This window comes from Poecilia reticulata, linkage group LG9, assembly GCF_000633615.1.
Source record: "Poecilia reticulata strain Guanapo linkage group LG9, Guppy_female_1.0+MT, whole genome shotgun sequence".
NCBI classification, from domain to species: Eukaryota; Metazoa; Chordata; class Actinopteri; order Cyprinodontiformes; family Poeciliidae; genus Poecilia; species Poecilia reticulata.
In genome coordinates this window covers 14,755,638-14,772,156 of record NC_024339.1, presented here as the reverse complement: position 1 = coordinate 14,772,156, position 16,519 = coordinate 14,755,638, and the positions used below count along the sequence as shown (strand labels likewise).

The following is a 16,519-nucleotide window of genomic DNA, read 5'->3' as shown; positions in this document are numbered from 1 at the left end:
TTTTTACATTGTTTCCCTGTAGAGGCTGGAGTGAAGCAGCAGGGGTGGACAGTGAAAGCAACATGGCAGCTTGCACCAACAGCTCTCCGCCTGAAGAAGGAATACCTGTCACAACAACTCCCCATTTCACCGACCTACCTATCAGCTCAAAGGGTGAGTGGCAGAGAGCAGCAGGAATCTGGGCAAACATCAATTAAAAAGTGACTCTTTGTCTTGATGCTGTATATACAGATACTGTTGATGCTCCTCTGCTGAGTGACCTGTCAGCTGACCTGCTGGGGCTCGAGGTGGAGTCGTGGAGTCTCGCCGTCTGTCCAGACTTTTGTAGACAACACGACAGACGCACAATCAAACGACAAGATGTTATTTATGGTGAGGTCTTTCTGTCTTTGGCTGTTTCTTGCAGGACGTAGCTGTGCAGCTGTACTGCACAAACAAGGAGGCTTTCAAAGTATACAAAAAGACACATTTAAAATGACTCCTGGTTTCTTTGCAACGTTCTGTTTTGTAGACAGCATTCTTGGCTAAGTACTTCTGTGTTTCGGCTGTTTTTCTTTCCTGGTTGGAGCCATGTTTGGACCTATTGCTGCCATTAGTGTTGTGTGTTCTCTGAGATTTCTTTTCTCTCATATCACTACTTCTGTTTGGAGCTGTGTCTCTTTCCTGGACAGAGTAATTGGCAAAACATATTACTGCTAAGAACTCTATATGTTCTGTTTTTTCTGTGACCTAGAAAACACTTTAAGCTCCATCTGCCACTTTCAGAGCCATTGATGGAGCTATTACTGTCCTCAGCTTGGTGTCTTTCTTTTTCTTTCTCATACTTTCTCATATGTCTTATTATGTCTCCTGAATATAGTCAATATTTGCTGCAATGTCAATGACTGCGCTTCTTCACACTTTTTAATAACTGTCATTACTCTAAATAATAATAATCTATTTGCTTTTATGTAACTGAATGACTATGACTGAATTGTACTATGAATTATAATTGACTAATTTGGACCGAATTGGATTTTAATTATGAATGTGACCTGTTTTTGACCTATAATGTGACTTAAGATATTTATTGTGAATTGGTGCCTTATAAATATCTTAAATACTAAATTGAAAGGAACAAAATACAATTCCATTAAGTTGGCTATGAGCCTTTAGTCTGTGATTTGATTTTAATTGCCATTTTGTGTCAGGATATTACCATATGTGTATTATTTGTCACATATCTATTGAAATCTAGAAATGTGGTCATCCAAAAGACCAAAGCATTCCCACAGAAATGCTACAAATACAAAAGCACATGATAAAGTTTCCCAGTTTCACACAGCTATTTTTGAATAGTTGTGACCAAACTATTATATAATTATGTTCCATTGGAAAGAGCCTAAAACCAGCCCCCCAGTTACTGAACACCATCATATCCTAGATGTCCAAAGAAAGGCTCTTCTGTTGAACCTGTCCTGACAATTTTATTAATTCTCATTCAAAATCTTACATTAACTTATGTATTAATGGTTGGCTAAAACTGTGAGAAAACGTCCCAAATAAATGAGTCGTCTGTGTGTGTGAACCATTAGACGTTTGACTCTCAGTGTTCTCTCTCTGTGTAGAGCTGATGCAGACGGAGCTGCACCATATTCAAACTCTCACGGTCATGTCGGAGGTGTTCAGGAGAGGCATGCTGGAGGAGCTGCAGCTCGACTCGGACTGCGTGGCCCGGATCTTCCCTTGCTTGGATCCTCTCCTGCTTTTCCACAGAAACCTCTTCAGAGCTCTGCAGGAACGCCGGCAGGCTGCAACACAAACCGACAATTCCCGGAATTACCTCATCCATCAAATTGGAGACGTACTGCTTCAGCAGGTTGGTGGCAGGCAGGTTGGCAGTCAGAGATAATCAGAGATCGATGTTAGTGGTCATCATCATCATCATCATCATCATCATCATCATCTCCTTCAGTTCTCCGATGAGAATGCAAAGACGATGAAGCAGGTGTACGGAGAGTTTTGCAGTCACCACATGGAGGCTGTCAATGTCTTCAAAGAGCTCCAGCAGCAGAACAAAAAGTTTCAAAACTTTGTCAGAGTAAGTTTCCCCTCCCACCTTCAAAATGCCTTTGCTTAGCTGAAGATGTTTTACACTCGCATTCCTTCTCTCCTGACAGCAACAGAGTAATAACTCTCTGGTCAGACGAAGAGAAGTGCCAGAATTCATCCTGTTGGTCACGCAGCGCATCACAAAGTATCCAGTTCTGCTAGAGAAGATACTGCAGTACACTCAGGGTAACGTATCTTAAAAGATTTAAAATTCATGCACGTTAAATCTTGTTGTTTTTTTTATACAGTACCTTTTAAAATGATTCACGCTTTTGTCATATTAAAATCAAAAAACTTGTGTGTATTTTTTAGGATTTTGTATGATTGCCAAACACAAACTAGTGATTACAAGAAAACCTTTTTTTTTCTGAAGAGCATGACTTCCATTTGTATTTAGCCTCCTTGACTGCTTTCGTAAAACTACCTATCGCTGCAATTACACAAGTCTTTTATGGTATGTCTGATGTTCCAACTTTGCAGAGTACATTATGCCAACACTGAATGGAGGGTGTTTGTCCACATCAGTTTATAGTCTTGCCATGCTGTCATAAAGTCCAGATTTGCGAAGTGCATATCTAATTAGCTATGTCCACTCAGCAAGTTCTCCCTCCCTTCCTAATCTTTAGATCTCTGCAGCTCCTCCAGATTTACTAATGCCCTCTGTGCTGCCACTTTTAGGTGTGGAACCATATCTTGGTGGGCTTGCGATACCATATTCTTTCCATATTTAAAAGATAGTAAGATATTTAAACCTTGGGATATTTCTAGCCGAGCTTGATCCTGCTCTACAACATTGCATTTGGCGTGTTTGCTGTGTTCCTCTGTTTTTCTGATCCCGTTTCTTCACTAATGCTCTCTAACAAACCACTGAGGCCTTCACAGAACAGCTGCATTTATGCAGAAACTAAATGTAATTAGATTAGGTTAAATCTAGGATCTTCAGAAGATAGAAAGGATAATTCAGCTGTACACCACACTTTTCAGACTCATTAGTAAATAAAAAAAAAGTAAAATACTTTTTTTTTTTGCATTTATGCCCTACTTTGTTCACTTCTGTCACAAAAAAATATTTAAAAGTTTCAGGTTGTGGTGTAGAAAAACTTAAATAGCTCAAGAAGTATAAATACATTTGTGAGGCACTATGTTAACTGGCAGCAACAAAGCAAAGATACATTCAGTATACTACATATTTATGGTCACTTCAAGAAACTGCTGTTTTATAAACTTTTCTATGCAAGATAAGATCACAGAAGGCATTCTTGTTTTAGTAATTCGATCAGGACGTATTTCACCGCATCACAGCGAAGCTGCATTGCATTACGAAGTTATTTATTAATTTTGCCGCCACTGCTACCACCCCCAGACGGAAGCCAGGAACACTCCAACTTGTCAGATGCCCTGGCTCAGATCCGTGACATCATCACAGCCGTGGACCTGATGGTCGGTAAGTATGAGCGATCTCAGGAGCTGCAGGAAGTGCTCGCCAGGTTGGAAGCAAAGAGCTTCGCCAAGCTCAAGAACGGCAAGATGTTTCGCAAACAGGACCTGCACAGCAAGCACAGAGCTCTGCAGCACAAAGGGCTGCTCTACTGGAAGACTGCCACGGGGCGTCTAAAAGGTGTGAAGATCATCATCATCTCTGCTGCCAAATTAGATTTGTTTAATACTTTCTGAATAGCTGATGTAAATTTATCTATTTGGTTCCCAGACACTTTAGCTCTTTTGCTCACGGATGTCCTTGTTTTTCTGCAAGAGAAAGACCAGCGCTTCATATTTGCATCTGTGGTAAGGGCATCGACCCAAACAATGCTTTGAAATTGGATACACCTACACTCAAGTTTTCCATCTTGTAACCTTGCCTTTCTGGGCTCTCCCTCAGGACCAGAAGCCTCCAGTTATTCCTCTGCAGAAGCTCATTGTTAGAGAGGTAGCCAATGAGGAGCGAGGAATGTTCCTTATCTCTGCATCCTCTGTGGGGCCAGAGATGTATGAAGTTCACACCACCACAAAAGAGGAGAGGAATGCCTGGATGAGACACATCCGACAGGCTGTGGAGAGGTGTGTATGTATGTGCACGTCAGCAGGGTGTTTGTCTGAGTTAAAGTCAGTGTGTGTGTGTCAAGTTAATGGGTGACAAAGCTTGGGTTACTCACAACCTGTTAATTTACACGGCAGTTGTCCAGAGGAAGAAGAGGAGGAGGAGCGAACTGCAGAGACAGAGGAAGCCAGACAAGCTGCAGAAGTCCGAGTTCAAAAGATTAGCAAGTTCCAGGGTAATAAAATAAGTTAAAGATACTTATATATTTTAAATCTTTCTTTAAAATAAAAAATATAAACAGAAAGTCCTATTCTCTGTGTTTGTGCAGAAACGTTGCTTGGTCAGGACCAGCAGATCTGCCACAACTTGGAGGAAAAGTTGCAGCTGTACGCTGAGCTCACAGACTTAACTCTCCTGTCACCAGAATCTGTCCCACATCGCCATCTGCTGGTGGGACCTGCACAGTGCCTCGACATTGAGGCGCCGCATCAAGCGTCATCGCTGCTCACGGCTGCACTGAGAGAAGGTTAGGGTCAGGATTTGTTGTATGGATTTACAACAAGAGATTTCACGACGGGATAAAATATGTTGCAGTGAAAAAAAAACCCTAATAAAATGTTATCAAGATTTAAGCATTTATTGCAAACAGACCTTCTTTAACATGGCTGCACAACATATTTTTAAAGTTACAGATTTCTGAATGTGCCAACATTTTCATGATGCAATGTTTTTAAGGTTTCTTATTAATAACGGCCGTACGATCATAATTTATACTTGTGCAGTGATGGAAACAAGAGATTACCCTCAGGTTTCTATTTTTCTCTATTTTAACTTATGCGTGCGGTTGCTTGCTTTGCACACAAAAATATGTTCTTTTTAAAAACTAGCTGCTCAATTTGTGGTTGAACTGCTTGCTGTGGGTTGCAGCAGACAAAATGACATACAGTAGACCAATAAGCATCAGAAGTTGAGTTTAAGCTGAGTCACAAATTCAAACGCAATGATTTGAACTGAAAACACTTTGATCCCAGTTTGAAACTGGGCATCAAATTGAGAAATTCCTCCCAGAAATTTTTTTTTTTTTAAACCATCATTCCAAATACTATGGTTTCCACCATAAAACCATATAATTTTTCCTTTATCTGCTTTTAAAAAAAGAGTCACAATTTTCATCATGTCGGTTCAGTCCTCCAAAATGACCCTTTCTGACTTTGTTGTCATAATTTCTGTGTATTAGTGACATGTAATTTAAATGTCACATCCTGGCAAATTAATATTTTAAATCACCATGTTGTGCTTTTTGCTGTTTTTCTCACAACTTGACTTACAGGTTTTGAAAGAAAAACACGAAAGAACAGGCAACAGCTGTTTTAAATCAATTATTTACTAATTTGTTTATAAAAAAAGAAAAGAAAAAAATGTCCCATAAATCTGAGCTCAAACACACCTACGGTATATTCTACACTTTGTAGATCAGGAGAGACACACATAAAAAAAAACCCAAACACAATCTCTTGCTTTAATTGTTAGCAAGAGCACAACCTCTGTTTATATGGGTGATTAAAATATCTATGAGAATTGCGTATTTTTCTGCATTGCAGAACAATCATCAATATTTACTAAAGTTTGTTTTCCAGCTGAGAACCTGATCAACATTCTCCAGACCCGTGACGGCGTCCCGGTCCACAGTCAGAACTCTCCTCTCCAAGCCCCGGAGTGCTGCAGCTACAACAGCCACGGCAGCAGCATTCAGGAGTCTCCCTCTGAACGTGAGTCACAGGACAACCCAACAGTTCAGCATTTCATATATTTTAAAAATAAATTCCAGAAATCTTAATGGACAACTCTGATTTCCATATGCATGCAGCGGATTATCTGAGCACGCTCAGTATCAGCTCCAACTCTCTGGGGTCTGACAGCGAGTTAGCGGGCCTGGAGAGCGCGTTGTGGAGCTCAGCTGTCGAGATAAGGAAAGGAGACGCAAAAGGAACACTTTTAAAGGTTTGATGTCTTCAGTTTTGCCCATCAGTAGTTTTCACAGATTAACAAATAAAAATTACTATTGTATAATGATCCACTGTGTTTAGGTGGCAGAGAGCGTCCAGAGCCTGACTCAGCTTCTCTACAGTCTGCAGGTAGGAAGAACAATGCATGTCTTTCTCTGCATTTAAAAAGAATTGAAAATCATTATGATCAACTGATCAAACTGATGTTTTGATTTGTATTTTTTGTTTATTTCTTTGTGAGTATTTTTTCTGTTTTTGAAATATGTCTGTGAAAGTTGAATAGCTCATTTTCTTTTCATGTGAATAGATGGCAGATATAAGTTTATGCTTCTTTCTGCTCTTTCTCATTCACAGTTACTTTCAGTTGTTACAGGAACTATTTATATTTATTATTGAGTGAATAAAATAAATAAAAATGACATGAAATGAACCTTAAGGAAATTACGGTAAAATACAGGACAAGGGAATGAATGCATTATTAAAGTTTAGTGTATGCTAGCCTAATTCCTTAAAATATAACTCTTAGAAATATTTTTTTATGTTCATTATAGTAATTAGGTCAGGAAACGGTGGCAATATATATATTTTTACTTATATTTATTCACTAGCTTGTATTCTGATGAGGAAAACCTCTGATGACATTCAGAACATGGTGGTTATGTTCTGAATTTCATGTTTTCAGGCAGCTGTGACCCTCCAGGACAGCTTCTATGAAGTCCAGAAACTCCTCCTTCAAGAGGGAGAAAGACCTCAGCTTCGCAGCATCACTTCCCTCCAAACCAACTTGGTTTGTTCATATAAATATTTATTTGTCATTTATCTGCCAGCCAGTCAATGAACTTGTGGCATGTGAGGTTCAAAATCGCATTAAGATGCTGATTTGATTTTTCTCCCTCCAGGAACAGGAGAAGCAGAGGAGCACTGACAAGATGAAAGAGGAAAAGAAGAGTTTGGAGAGGAAGAAAGAAGATGTGGATGAGGTGCAGAAGCTCCAAGCTAAGCTGAAACAAGAGCAGCAGCGCTGGGAAAAAGAATGTGTGGCCAGAGAGAAACAGCAGGTAAGACTCATTTCTGTCTTATTTCTTCATTCACAGCAGTTAAAATGGAACCAAAATACTCTCATCGTTCCTGTAGTAACTTTTTTTGTTCTCAGCTTCTGTCTGTAATGTCAACATATTCCTACCCCTTTGAATTTTTGACCATTGTAACCGCTACATGTATTCTTCGGAGAAGTGAAAGGAAAAGACAAAACAAAATTTTGCAAATGTAAGTCTTAATATTGTGCAGAGCAAAAGTTTTCAGTTCCCTAAAAAGAAAAAAGAAGACGTTTTGAAAACCTTGTATCACTTTCCATCCAAAAGACACAGAGCAATTTGTGTTGGTCTCATTGTACATACATGGGTTTTTATGGTTGCAACATGATCAAATCTACTGAAGTTAAAAAGATACAATGTTCTGAAGCATAGATAAACATATATATGCCTGTTTGCTTACAGACTGAGCAGGAGAGCGTGTTGGAGCAGCGAGAGCAGCAGTGTCTGTCTGAGTCGGAGCGGCTCCGCTGCGAGCGGGAGGAGCTCGACGCCCAGCTGCAGGAGTATCAGCAAAACCTGGACAGGCTGAGGGAGGGTCAGAGGAGCGTGGAGAGGGAGAAGGAGAGGATCGAAGCCCAGCAGAGGCTGCTGCAGAGCTGGAGACACAGCCGCCAGAGCAGCCTGCCCGTCACAATACCACTGGATGGATACAAGGCAAGCAGATCAGAGAGAGGAGGAGGAAATGCATCAACGCAGGAAATGTTAAAGTACAAAAAAATGGCTGTTTGCGCTGTAAACATGTTTCATGTGGTTTTCTTGAGTGAAAATGAGATCTTTGGCAACGGGAAATGTTTTTATTTATTTTGGTAGCACTTTATTTGAAGGGGTGTGCATAAGACTGACATGACACTGTCATAAACATAACATCTGTCATGAACATAAAGAAATCTTTATGAATGTTTATGACAGTTGTCATGAAGTGTCATTCAGTAAATGACACTTTTATTGCAAAGTTGTTCTAAAAGTTGCATTTAAAGTCCATTAAAAATGCCAAATTTGCATTAAATTATAATTTACAAAATCATGCAAAGTTGGCACTTTTAATGGACTTTTAATAAATCATTTTATTAAATGTATTAAAAGAAGTCACAATCACTTAGGATAATCAGAACCAAATTAATTGCGCAAGTCTAGATTATAACTTTTGAAAAGAACTTTTTGAAATGTTAAAATGATCAAAGCATTTCTCCTGAATCAAATAGTTTGTATAACAAGAAAAAAAAAACACATTTCTATTTCATGATTACCATACAATATTTTTTGCCTCTCAAGAAAGCTAAAGTAAAAATTTTAAGCAGGGACAGCTGCTGTCGTCTGCTGTAGAAATAAGCAGAGAAATTAACGTTTATGGAATAAAAACATGTATAAAAGTAAAACAGGGTGGTTTGCTTGACCTCCACTCTTTTTTTTGTGTGTTACGTCTCCAGGTTGCCACACACAGCCGCACAGGCAGCCTTGATGGGAACTACTCACTGTTCAAGACTGAGTCGGGTTTGTTCAGCTCCATGCAACAGAACCACCTCCACCAGCCCCCCATCTACAACCACCAGCACACATTCTCCACGCAGAGGAAGAATAATCCGGACGGGCCGCCGCTCAGCTCAGCCGACCGCAGCGTCAGCGCCAGCCTCTACAACAGCCTCAACACGCTGCTGAGCCAAACGCACGGCAAGCAGCCTCTGTACGGCAACAACAACAGCTGCTCCCTACCGGCCGCCGATTGCCTCCATCCCTTCAGCCGCAGAGTGCCTTCACAGCAGCAGAGATGCAGCAACAGTAGGACATATTTCTGCTTTTAAAACATGAGCTTGATTCATCTCCTCTTCGTTCAGATCCCAGAATTGTTGACCCGTTTTTCCTCCTTGCAGCAGATTTCACCCAGCTGGAGGAAACGCAAACTTCAGGTCCCTGGAGGTCAGGGATCACAGGTCACGGACCCATTAAGGAGCACGACGACTCCTCTCCCTCTCTCACCCCGCTGCTCCCACCCCAGGCTTATCTCTCCCTCGAAGGACAGAACGGAGAGGAGGGAGTCGAGGAAAACATCGTTTACCTCTGAGAATCCAGGACGAAGCAGAGCAAGCTGCCAGTTCAGTAACTGGAAGAAAAGGATAATTTATCTGCATCTTCATTGTGACGTATCTATTTAAAATGAACTCATGTCCATTTAAAAATCCGAATATTTAGGCATTCTGACTGTTATGTGCCTTTACGTAATTCGGTGTGCCTCCTTGGTGATCAAACCATTGTGCCTTTTTAATTTTGTGAAAAAAAAAAAAAATCACTTATTTTTTTTCCCCCTTACATTCTAGGTTATTATTTGTTGCACTAATTTGAAGATAGAGGTGCATTTAACTCAAACAGTTTAAACAGAAGAATTGATACATTTTTCCAAAAGCACTTAAAGTCAACTATTGTTATAAAGTCAATGAAGTTCTGCCCCAGACTGTGTAATATTCTGTTTGCCAGTTCTGCAGTGCCATCTTTGTTTAAGTTGTACATTTACAACATAACTTGTTGTAAGCAAAGGATACAAATATGCTGACATTTTTTATGTATATATATATACATATATATTTAATGTTTATTCTTATGAATAGGCTACCTATGCACACTGTGTTGAAAAAGGATTGTATATTCCTAATTTTTTAATCTCCGAAGTGCCAAAAATATTGCTGATGCTGTAATTGATGTAAAGATAATTGTTTTCTTATAATTTATTTGACATAGATAGCTTCACGCACTCCTGATATTAATAATGTTTTGTTTTGAAATGTCTCATTGTGTATTAGAAGTTTACATACCTTCATTGGCGGCATGAATGCCACTTTAATATTAGCTGTTCATTTTGCAGCGTGGGACTGTTGTACATAATGCAGCTTCAGCGATTTAAAAAAAAAAAACAATCACTAGCTGAACAATTTTGAGTTTTTACACACAAGGGGTCAAATGTGTTCTTATTATCAGTTTGATTTGTCTCAGAGTCCATATTTGTAAATGACATTTCACTTCAGCTGCAGCTGTGGCACTTAACGTCAAGCACACCTACAACGTGGGAATGTGTGTGTGTGTGTTTGTGAGTGTGATTGGGTGAATGAGGCTCTAGTGTAAAAGTAATAGTTGGTATGTTCAATTTGATCAAGTTCTAGTTGTAAATGGAAAATTCAGTGAGATTTGTCACTACTTTGACAAATACAAGTTCACATATTTCTCTCCGTTTGTCTCAAAGGGAAATGTTTACACATAGATGTTATCAAAACTATGTTTGTGACTGGTTTACTGAGATACAAAACTTTTTTTTGTTTTTTGCACAACTTTATCTGCATTTGATGTGCATAGGGGATCCTCCCGTTGTTTTTCTGACAGAATTAGAAAAAAAACACAACATCCAGGTACAAACAAAAAGCACCAAGAGAACCTAAATAATTATTTCTGGCTGGATATTTAACCACACCTCTTAGTGGAATTAGCTCAGGTTAACTGGTGAGCTCTAAAGTGTGGTCTATAAGTTGGGAAGCTTAGTTAATATGGTTCATTCCTAAACTAATGATGATGCATATAAACAGGATAACTGTCCTGCTGAAACAGCCTGCTGTGTCCAGGTTTCTAACACATTGATAAATTGAGGTGAAGTTGAAGTATGTACAGGAAGTAACTAGCACAATTAGCAGCAGAAGAGCTCAGTTCAATGATCCCATCACCACCAGGCCCAGTAGTTAGTTGTCACAGTGTTTACTTGTTCAAAAACCTCACCTCCACTCCTAAGAAATTTCCTGTCATTGTGTAAAACCAGCGTAGCTTTTGTCTACTCTGGCCATAGAGATGATCTTCAGAAGGCATTTGGTTTGTCCATGTGGGCAGCAGTGTTTTTCTAAAAAGGTCACAGGTTTTATGTTGAGACCTTCTTCACTGTTGACAGTGATACTGTTTCAGTATTTTCCAGTTCACAAATGCCTTCATAAATACAGTGATTCTTGATGTTTCTGCTATTTTGTTCTTGTAGTTGTGACATTTTTGGTCATATATTTGATATTTTTCGACGTTGGTGAGTGTTCCGACAAAGCATTTACTCCAAACAAATAACGGGTTTAAAGCTGGATAAAACAAAGCTATTGGCTTTGTGGCCTTCCCAAAGTCATGACCTTAAATCCTGTTAAAAATGTTTGGAATATTTTAAAAGGCCAGGTTTGTGCAACAAACCAACCTTTTAACCAATTCTATCAAGAAAACTGTTCAAACTTGGAGGAAATCCACAACCAATAGAAACCTTTCCATTGGTTACTGTTTTTAAAGTCAATTAAGTGTATTCTTATACAGTCATTTCATATTTCAAAAAAGCTGTTTAATTAAATGAGTATGTCACTAAGATCAATATGACATTCATGCCAGCGATGTCTGTATGAAAGCTTCTGACCGGAACTGTATGTGACGCAACACTGTGTATATAAAACTATCTTGGTAAACATCTATTTTAGTGTCTTCCACCTTATTTCAAGCATCCGCTTAAAGCTACGCACCTCTCATGAGTTCCTGTGAAACATTTCGCAACACTCCACTACCCACTGCACTCAAACTATCATTTGACTTTGACTCAAGAGACTTCCCGTTAGTGTTTGCAGTCAGCGGCCAGAGTCCCACTTTGTTGATTTAGTCACGAGGATGGGAAACCTCGAACTGTTCTGCGCTCACCTGCTTGGCTTGTATCTTATATTTTCTCATCCTCACACGGAGGGCTGTGGGGACTTTGGTAAGTTGTGTTTTCTGGATTTCCATTTATAAATGTATTTATTTTTTTCCTGCAGCATTTTCAAGAGTTGTGTTTTTTTTTTATGTTGGATCAGGTTCTCTGCCACCAAAACCAAACATTCGTAATTTTAATGCCAATCAAAGCCTTGTAGTGAGCTGGCCAAGGAACAGGGGAGCATCGGAGAGCGACGTTTATGAGATCCAAATCAGCCGCACAAAAAGTCGCACCATTATTTATAATGTGAGTATGGAACAGGAGCATTGCCTCAAATTTGGTTACATGGCTTCATGTAATACTTTATTAACGTCCTCTTAGTATATACAAATGTAATTGTGATTAAACCCTTGTCTGCAAAACTCTCTTCTTTGAGAGAATTGTGGTTGATACAGCAGCAAATTGAACTTGAACAAACATTTTTGTTTTGTGATTGATGCTTTCCTGTTTGTCATTTCTTTGGGCAGAAACTGCCTCTCTGTTGTAACGTAATCACTTAATTCCCACCTGAAAGTGAAAGTTTGTTCATTTGCTAAGAGGTGAACAATCTTGATTGTAGCTTTATTTAAAGCAGAGACAGAATGTGGACCAACAATGTGCAAAACACGTGAAAGTAAAAAACCGAGGTAACTGGGTGAAGTAGCACTGAAATCCTGCCATTATTTAGATGTTCCTAGCTGAGTTCAGATGATCTGAACATGTAAGTAGAGTTCACCTGTGTGAAATGTAAGATGTGATGACACAGGACTCTGTGTCATCACAGTTAATGGATGGAGCTATTTAACAGGCAGTCATGGAAAAAGTTCACCTTTCAGCATTACAGTATCACTAAACACCAATGCAGTAGTTTAGATCAAGACATACTGGGCCCAGTCAAAGTCCAGACATAAATCCAACTTGGCAAAAGTGTCAAAACTTTAAATTTGTTGCTCACCTGAAAGTCAAATTGAGTATTTTTAAACCATGGTGCACTTTGCGCTATTTCTTTAAAAGTTAAAGCCATACTGATCAAATTTTAATATCTATGTAGATCCTTCTTTTCATAAACTCCAAACTGTTCATGTTTTTATTTTAAACCCAGAGAAATGTGAGCGTACCTACTAGGGACTCGGGTTGGTCCACTTTGACGTGGAGCTCCGATTTGCCGCTTGAGTGTGTCGATCACTCAGTCAGGATACGAAGTTTTTGTCATCAAACCGCCGCCGGTCCTTGGAGCAACTGGGTAACCATCCATGGTGAGTCGATTGGGAGTCAGCCAAAAAGACTGTCATTTAAACAAAATTCAAAAAAAGCCTCCATGTTTCTTTCTTTCTTTCAATCTTGAAGTTGTTCTGTTCTTTTACAGCCACTACAACAATTGGAAGTCATTTATCTTTTCTTCATTCTCTTCACTTATTCCTGTCGTGTTTCATAGCTGCAATGGTTTGTTTTCTTGTTTCACTGCAAATATACATTTAGAGCTGCATTAAACTGCTTATCTGTGTCTTAGGAGCCAGAGCAGCAGATGAATCCCTGATGTTCCCTTCCGGACGGATACTGAAAGAGGGAAGCTCTGCCACGCTCTGCTGTGTTCCCCCAGTGGGTGTAAACATCACGGGTATCACCTTGAGGAAGGTCTCCTACCCACTTCTGAACATTGGAGATGGGGTTCAGGCTATTTTAATGACCAATCTGACAATCCCAAACACCCTCATCAAAAGACTGTTTTTCAGCTGTGTTGATTCAACAGGAAACAGCAACGTAGTCGAGAACTTCATCAGCTGTAAGTTTATAACATGAATCTGTCTATTCATCATCAATATCCACTTAGTCATTTCTGGAACACATGGGGCGGCTGGCCTATTGGTAAAAGTGACTAATCAACGTCGGATTGATGTTATTTATTCCTTTCTGAACGCATTTAAACTTCTTTCTCTAAGGCAACGTTGCTAACCATGTCCCCACCATGCATGATAAAGATCTACAGATATTTTGAAAAAAAAAAAGCTGATGATAAATTCTGACACTTTAAGAACTGTGTTTGTTTCCTGCAGTTCCTCCTCAAAAGCCCAGAAACCTGAACTGCACAACCTCAGACATGACGAGCATCACCTGCATGTGGGACCCCGGGAGGAAACGAGACCAGCATGACCGCAATAACCAGACACACAAACTCTACATTGAGTAAGCATAATCAGCACAATAAATGTGGCTGGGTTTTTATGGTGCCCTTGAATGTGCAGTTTTTTACCAATAAAGACTGAAAAATGTATGTTTGACAAAAGTTTGGCTCGTGAGACATTTAAATGATAAGAAGTTAGTCTGACTTTTTTTTCTGAAAATGCTGTTCATGCTTAAAGTATTTTCTCTTTATTCTTATGTGATGTCAATAACCAGGAACACAGGCCAGGCTCATGTCTGCTGTCAGCCACCATCCTGTACTTTCCCAGCTGTGCCACAGCAACAGGAATACAACATCCGTCTGAAGGTGGAGGACCATCTGGGAGAAGAGACGGCAACCTACAGCTTCAATATCTCTGACAGAGGTTGTGCATCATTTAAGCTAAATGAAATGAGCAGCATCATCTTGTTATTATTCTATAATAACATGTATGGATCCTCGTAAAGAAAAATCCAGCCTTCAGACTGAGGACATTTATTCAGGCTGGAATCCAATATGTGCAGGAATATGGGAAACAATGGGCTGACACCAGTCCCACACTTATTGGCACTCGTATCAATTCCTATAAAATGAATATTTTTCTTTTATTTTACACTTTCTAAGTTGCTTTGAGTGATTGGTGCTTTAATAAAATATGTGCAGTGTCACCTGTGTTGGAGCTGGCCAGAGTGATCCCCGGGGTGACTGACGTCAGCTTGATCTGGACCGTAGAAGGGAACCTGACCCAGAACAAACTCCTTTGTCAGGTTTCTGCAGCGAATGACACCAACAGAGAGGTAATTTCCACCCTGTTAAACTTCAGAACGACCAGAGGTTTTAAAGTTTTGTTGCAACTTTCATTCTTTGCAACAGCTGCCTTGTAGCAGTGAGGATGGTCTCTGTAAAGTGCGTCTGGATGGCCTGCGTCCAAACAGGACTTACTCTGCTAAGGTGCGCTGTTCCATCAATGGGAGACTTTGGGGACAATGGACCGAGCCTGTATCGTTTACAACACGTAAGCTTTAAATCAGAGTTTCTGACTTGTCTAGTCTGGCCTAAACATAAAGAAGAAATAAAAAGTTGAACTGACATTTATTCTGAAACAATTATTTCTATTTTTTTTCCCCTAACAAATGACATCCCACTTTTGTTCCCTTGAACAAACAACTCCTCAGTGGTAACCTTGGACTTATGGAGGAGAATAGAGAGCAAACCTGATTCAGACATTCGTAATGTCACTCTGCTATGGAAGCCTGTATGTTTTTATTATTATTATTATTATTATTATTATTATTATTATTATTATTATTATTATTATTATTATTATTATTATTTTAGTACAAATAAGAGCCAAACTTTGTCTTCTGAACAGTTTTAAACTGATCCATTCTGTCACCAGCCTGCTACAGCAACCCCAGTGAAGATCCAAAGCTATGCAGTCCAGTGGTCACAGGAAGGTCAAACTGTGGCAGAGCTGAAGGACAGCGGCCAGAGTCAGGCAGTCGTCCTGATTGGTCCCAGCAGGTGTAACTTTACTGTTCAAGCTGTTCTCAGCACGGGGTCGTCCATCTCAGCCCGCATCATCATCCCGGCAAAGGACGACTCAGGTGACGTTGGCATACTTTTTTTTTTTTTTTAAGGATTTTTCTTTGTGTAAATATGACTAAAATTTATTTTTTTAAATAAATGACCCAGCAGGCTTTTGTTGTTACATGGGGTGTACATTCAAGCTATTTTGACAAACTAATATATGAAATAAATATTTTGTATGCACTCCTTTGTGTTGACTGTTTTTTTCTCACAGGATGATGCATTAAGCTGAAAAGTTTAGATAATAAATGATTGTAAATTTGTGGCTGTCCAGAAATCCCTCCAGTGAAGAAGCGCCTGAACAGAACAGCTGATGGTTTCCATCTGTGGTGGAATGAGCAAACTTCAGTCACCTGCGGTCACACCGTGGAGTGGTGCATCATGGGAAGCAAAGAACCCTGCACGCTGCAGTGGATGAAAGTGCCTAAAGGAAACAACACTTTCTTACCTGCAGGTAAGTTTTTCTCTTCTCTGGTATTTTTTCTATCAACTTGGACACTTACTGTAATTTCTGTGGGATGGTTTTGCAGGATATTTCAAACCGGAATTGAGATATTCATTCGACATTTATGGATGCACAGATCATGGAGACAAACTACTGGAGACACAGACTGGATACATTCAGGAGTCCAGTATGTCTTTTTACTGAGAAAAAATATTTCTTTAAAAAAAAATATATATTTTTTTTTTGTCTGTTTGTTGAAAATATGTTGTATTTCAGAGGAAAGGAAAAATTTGAGTCAGGATTAGTTTATTACACGTATAAATTTTTAGCACTAAAATGCTGTCTAATTCTTATAAAAAGTCCTCAACCCAATA

At 39.4% G+C, this 16,519-nt stretch overlaps 2 protein-coding genes across 10 annotated transcripts in view; both read left to right on the top strand.

The window, feature by feature from the left end:
* The window catches only part of LOC103470008 (rho guanine nucleotide exchange factor 28-like), a 50,902-nt gene extending 39,206 nt beyond the window's left edge, over window positions 1-11,696 (top strand). For 7 of the 8 annotated variants that reach the window (XM_008418113.2, XM_008418112.2, XM_017306752.1 and 4 more), the window contains 18 exons: window positions 23-153; window positions 232-372; window positions 1,608-1,858; window positions 1,955-2,080; window positions 2,160-2,277; window positions 3,455-3,709; window positions 3,800-3,876; window positions 3,971-4,149; window positions 4,267-4,364; window positions 4,458-4,655; window positions 5,767-5,898; window positions 5,997-6,130; window positions 6,217-6,264; window positions 6,818-6,922; window positions 7,035-7,193; window positions 7,632-7,883; window positions 8,657-9,005; window positions 9,098-11,696. In XM_008418113.2, coding sequence (XP_008416335.1) covers window positions 23-153; window positions 232-372; window positions 1,608-1,858; window positions 1,955-2,080; window positions 2,160-2,277; window positions 3,455-3,709; window positions 3,800-3,876; window positions 3,971-4,149; window positions 4,267-4,364; window positions 4,458-4,655; window positions 5,767-5,898; window positions 5,997-6,130; window positions 6,217-6,264; window positions 6,818-6,922; window positions 7,035-7,193; window positions 7,632-7,883; window positions 8,657-9,005; window positions 9,098-9,288 — 2,944 coding nt within the window. In that variant the 3' untranslated portion in view covers window positions 9,289-11,696. The remainder of the gene's footprint in view (window positions 1-22; window positions 154-231; window positions 373-1,607; window positions 1,859-1,954; window positions 2,081-2,159; window positions 2,278-3,454; window positions 3,710-3,799; window positions 3,877-3,970; window positions 4,150-4,266; window positions 4,365-4,457; window positions 4,656-5,766; window positions 5,899-5,996; window positions 6,131-6,216; window positions 6,265-6,817; window positions 6,923-7,034; window positions 7,194-7,631; window positions 7,884-8,656; window positions 9,006-9,097) is intronic. The other variant, XM_008418114.2, reaches the window with a different exon arrangement.
* A 49-nt stretch (window positions 11,697-11,745) lies between these two features.
* Window positions 11,746-16,519, top strand: part of osmr (oncostatin M receptor) — a 9,249-nt gene continuing 4,475 nt past the window's right edge. The window contains exons 1-12 of one of the 2 annotated variants that reach the window (XM_017306754.1): window positions 11,746-11,976; window positions 12,071-12,216; window positions 13,052-13,205; window positions 13,460-13,732; window positions 14,004-14,133; window positions 14,347-14,495; window positions 14,774-14,907; window positions 14,984-15,125; window positions 15,286-15,365; window positions 15,510-15,717; window positions 15,975-16,154; window positions 16,231-16,332. In XM_017306754.1, the coding sequence (XP_017162243.1) occupies window positions 11,889-11,976; window positions 12,071-12,216; window positions 13,052-13,205; window positions 13,460-13,732; window positions 14,004-14,133; window positions 14,347-14,495; window positions 14,774-14,907; window positions 14,984-15,125; window positions 15,286-15,365; window positions 15,510-15,717; window positions 15,975-16,154; window positions 16,231-16,332 (1,786 nt within the window). In that variant the 5' untranslated portion in view covers window positions 11,746-11,888. The remainder of the gene's footprint in view (window positions 11,977-12,070; window positions 12,217-13,051; window positions 13,206-13,459; window positions 13,733-14,003; window positions 14,134-14,346; window positions 14,496-14,773; window positions 14,908-14,983; window positions 15,126-15,285; window positions 15,366-15,509; window positions 15,718-15,974; window positions 16,155-16,230; window positions 16,333-16,519) is intronic. The other variant, XM_008418111.2, reaches the window with a different exon arrangement.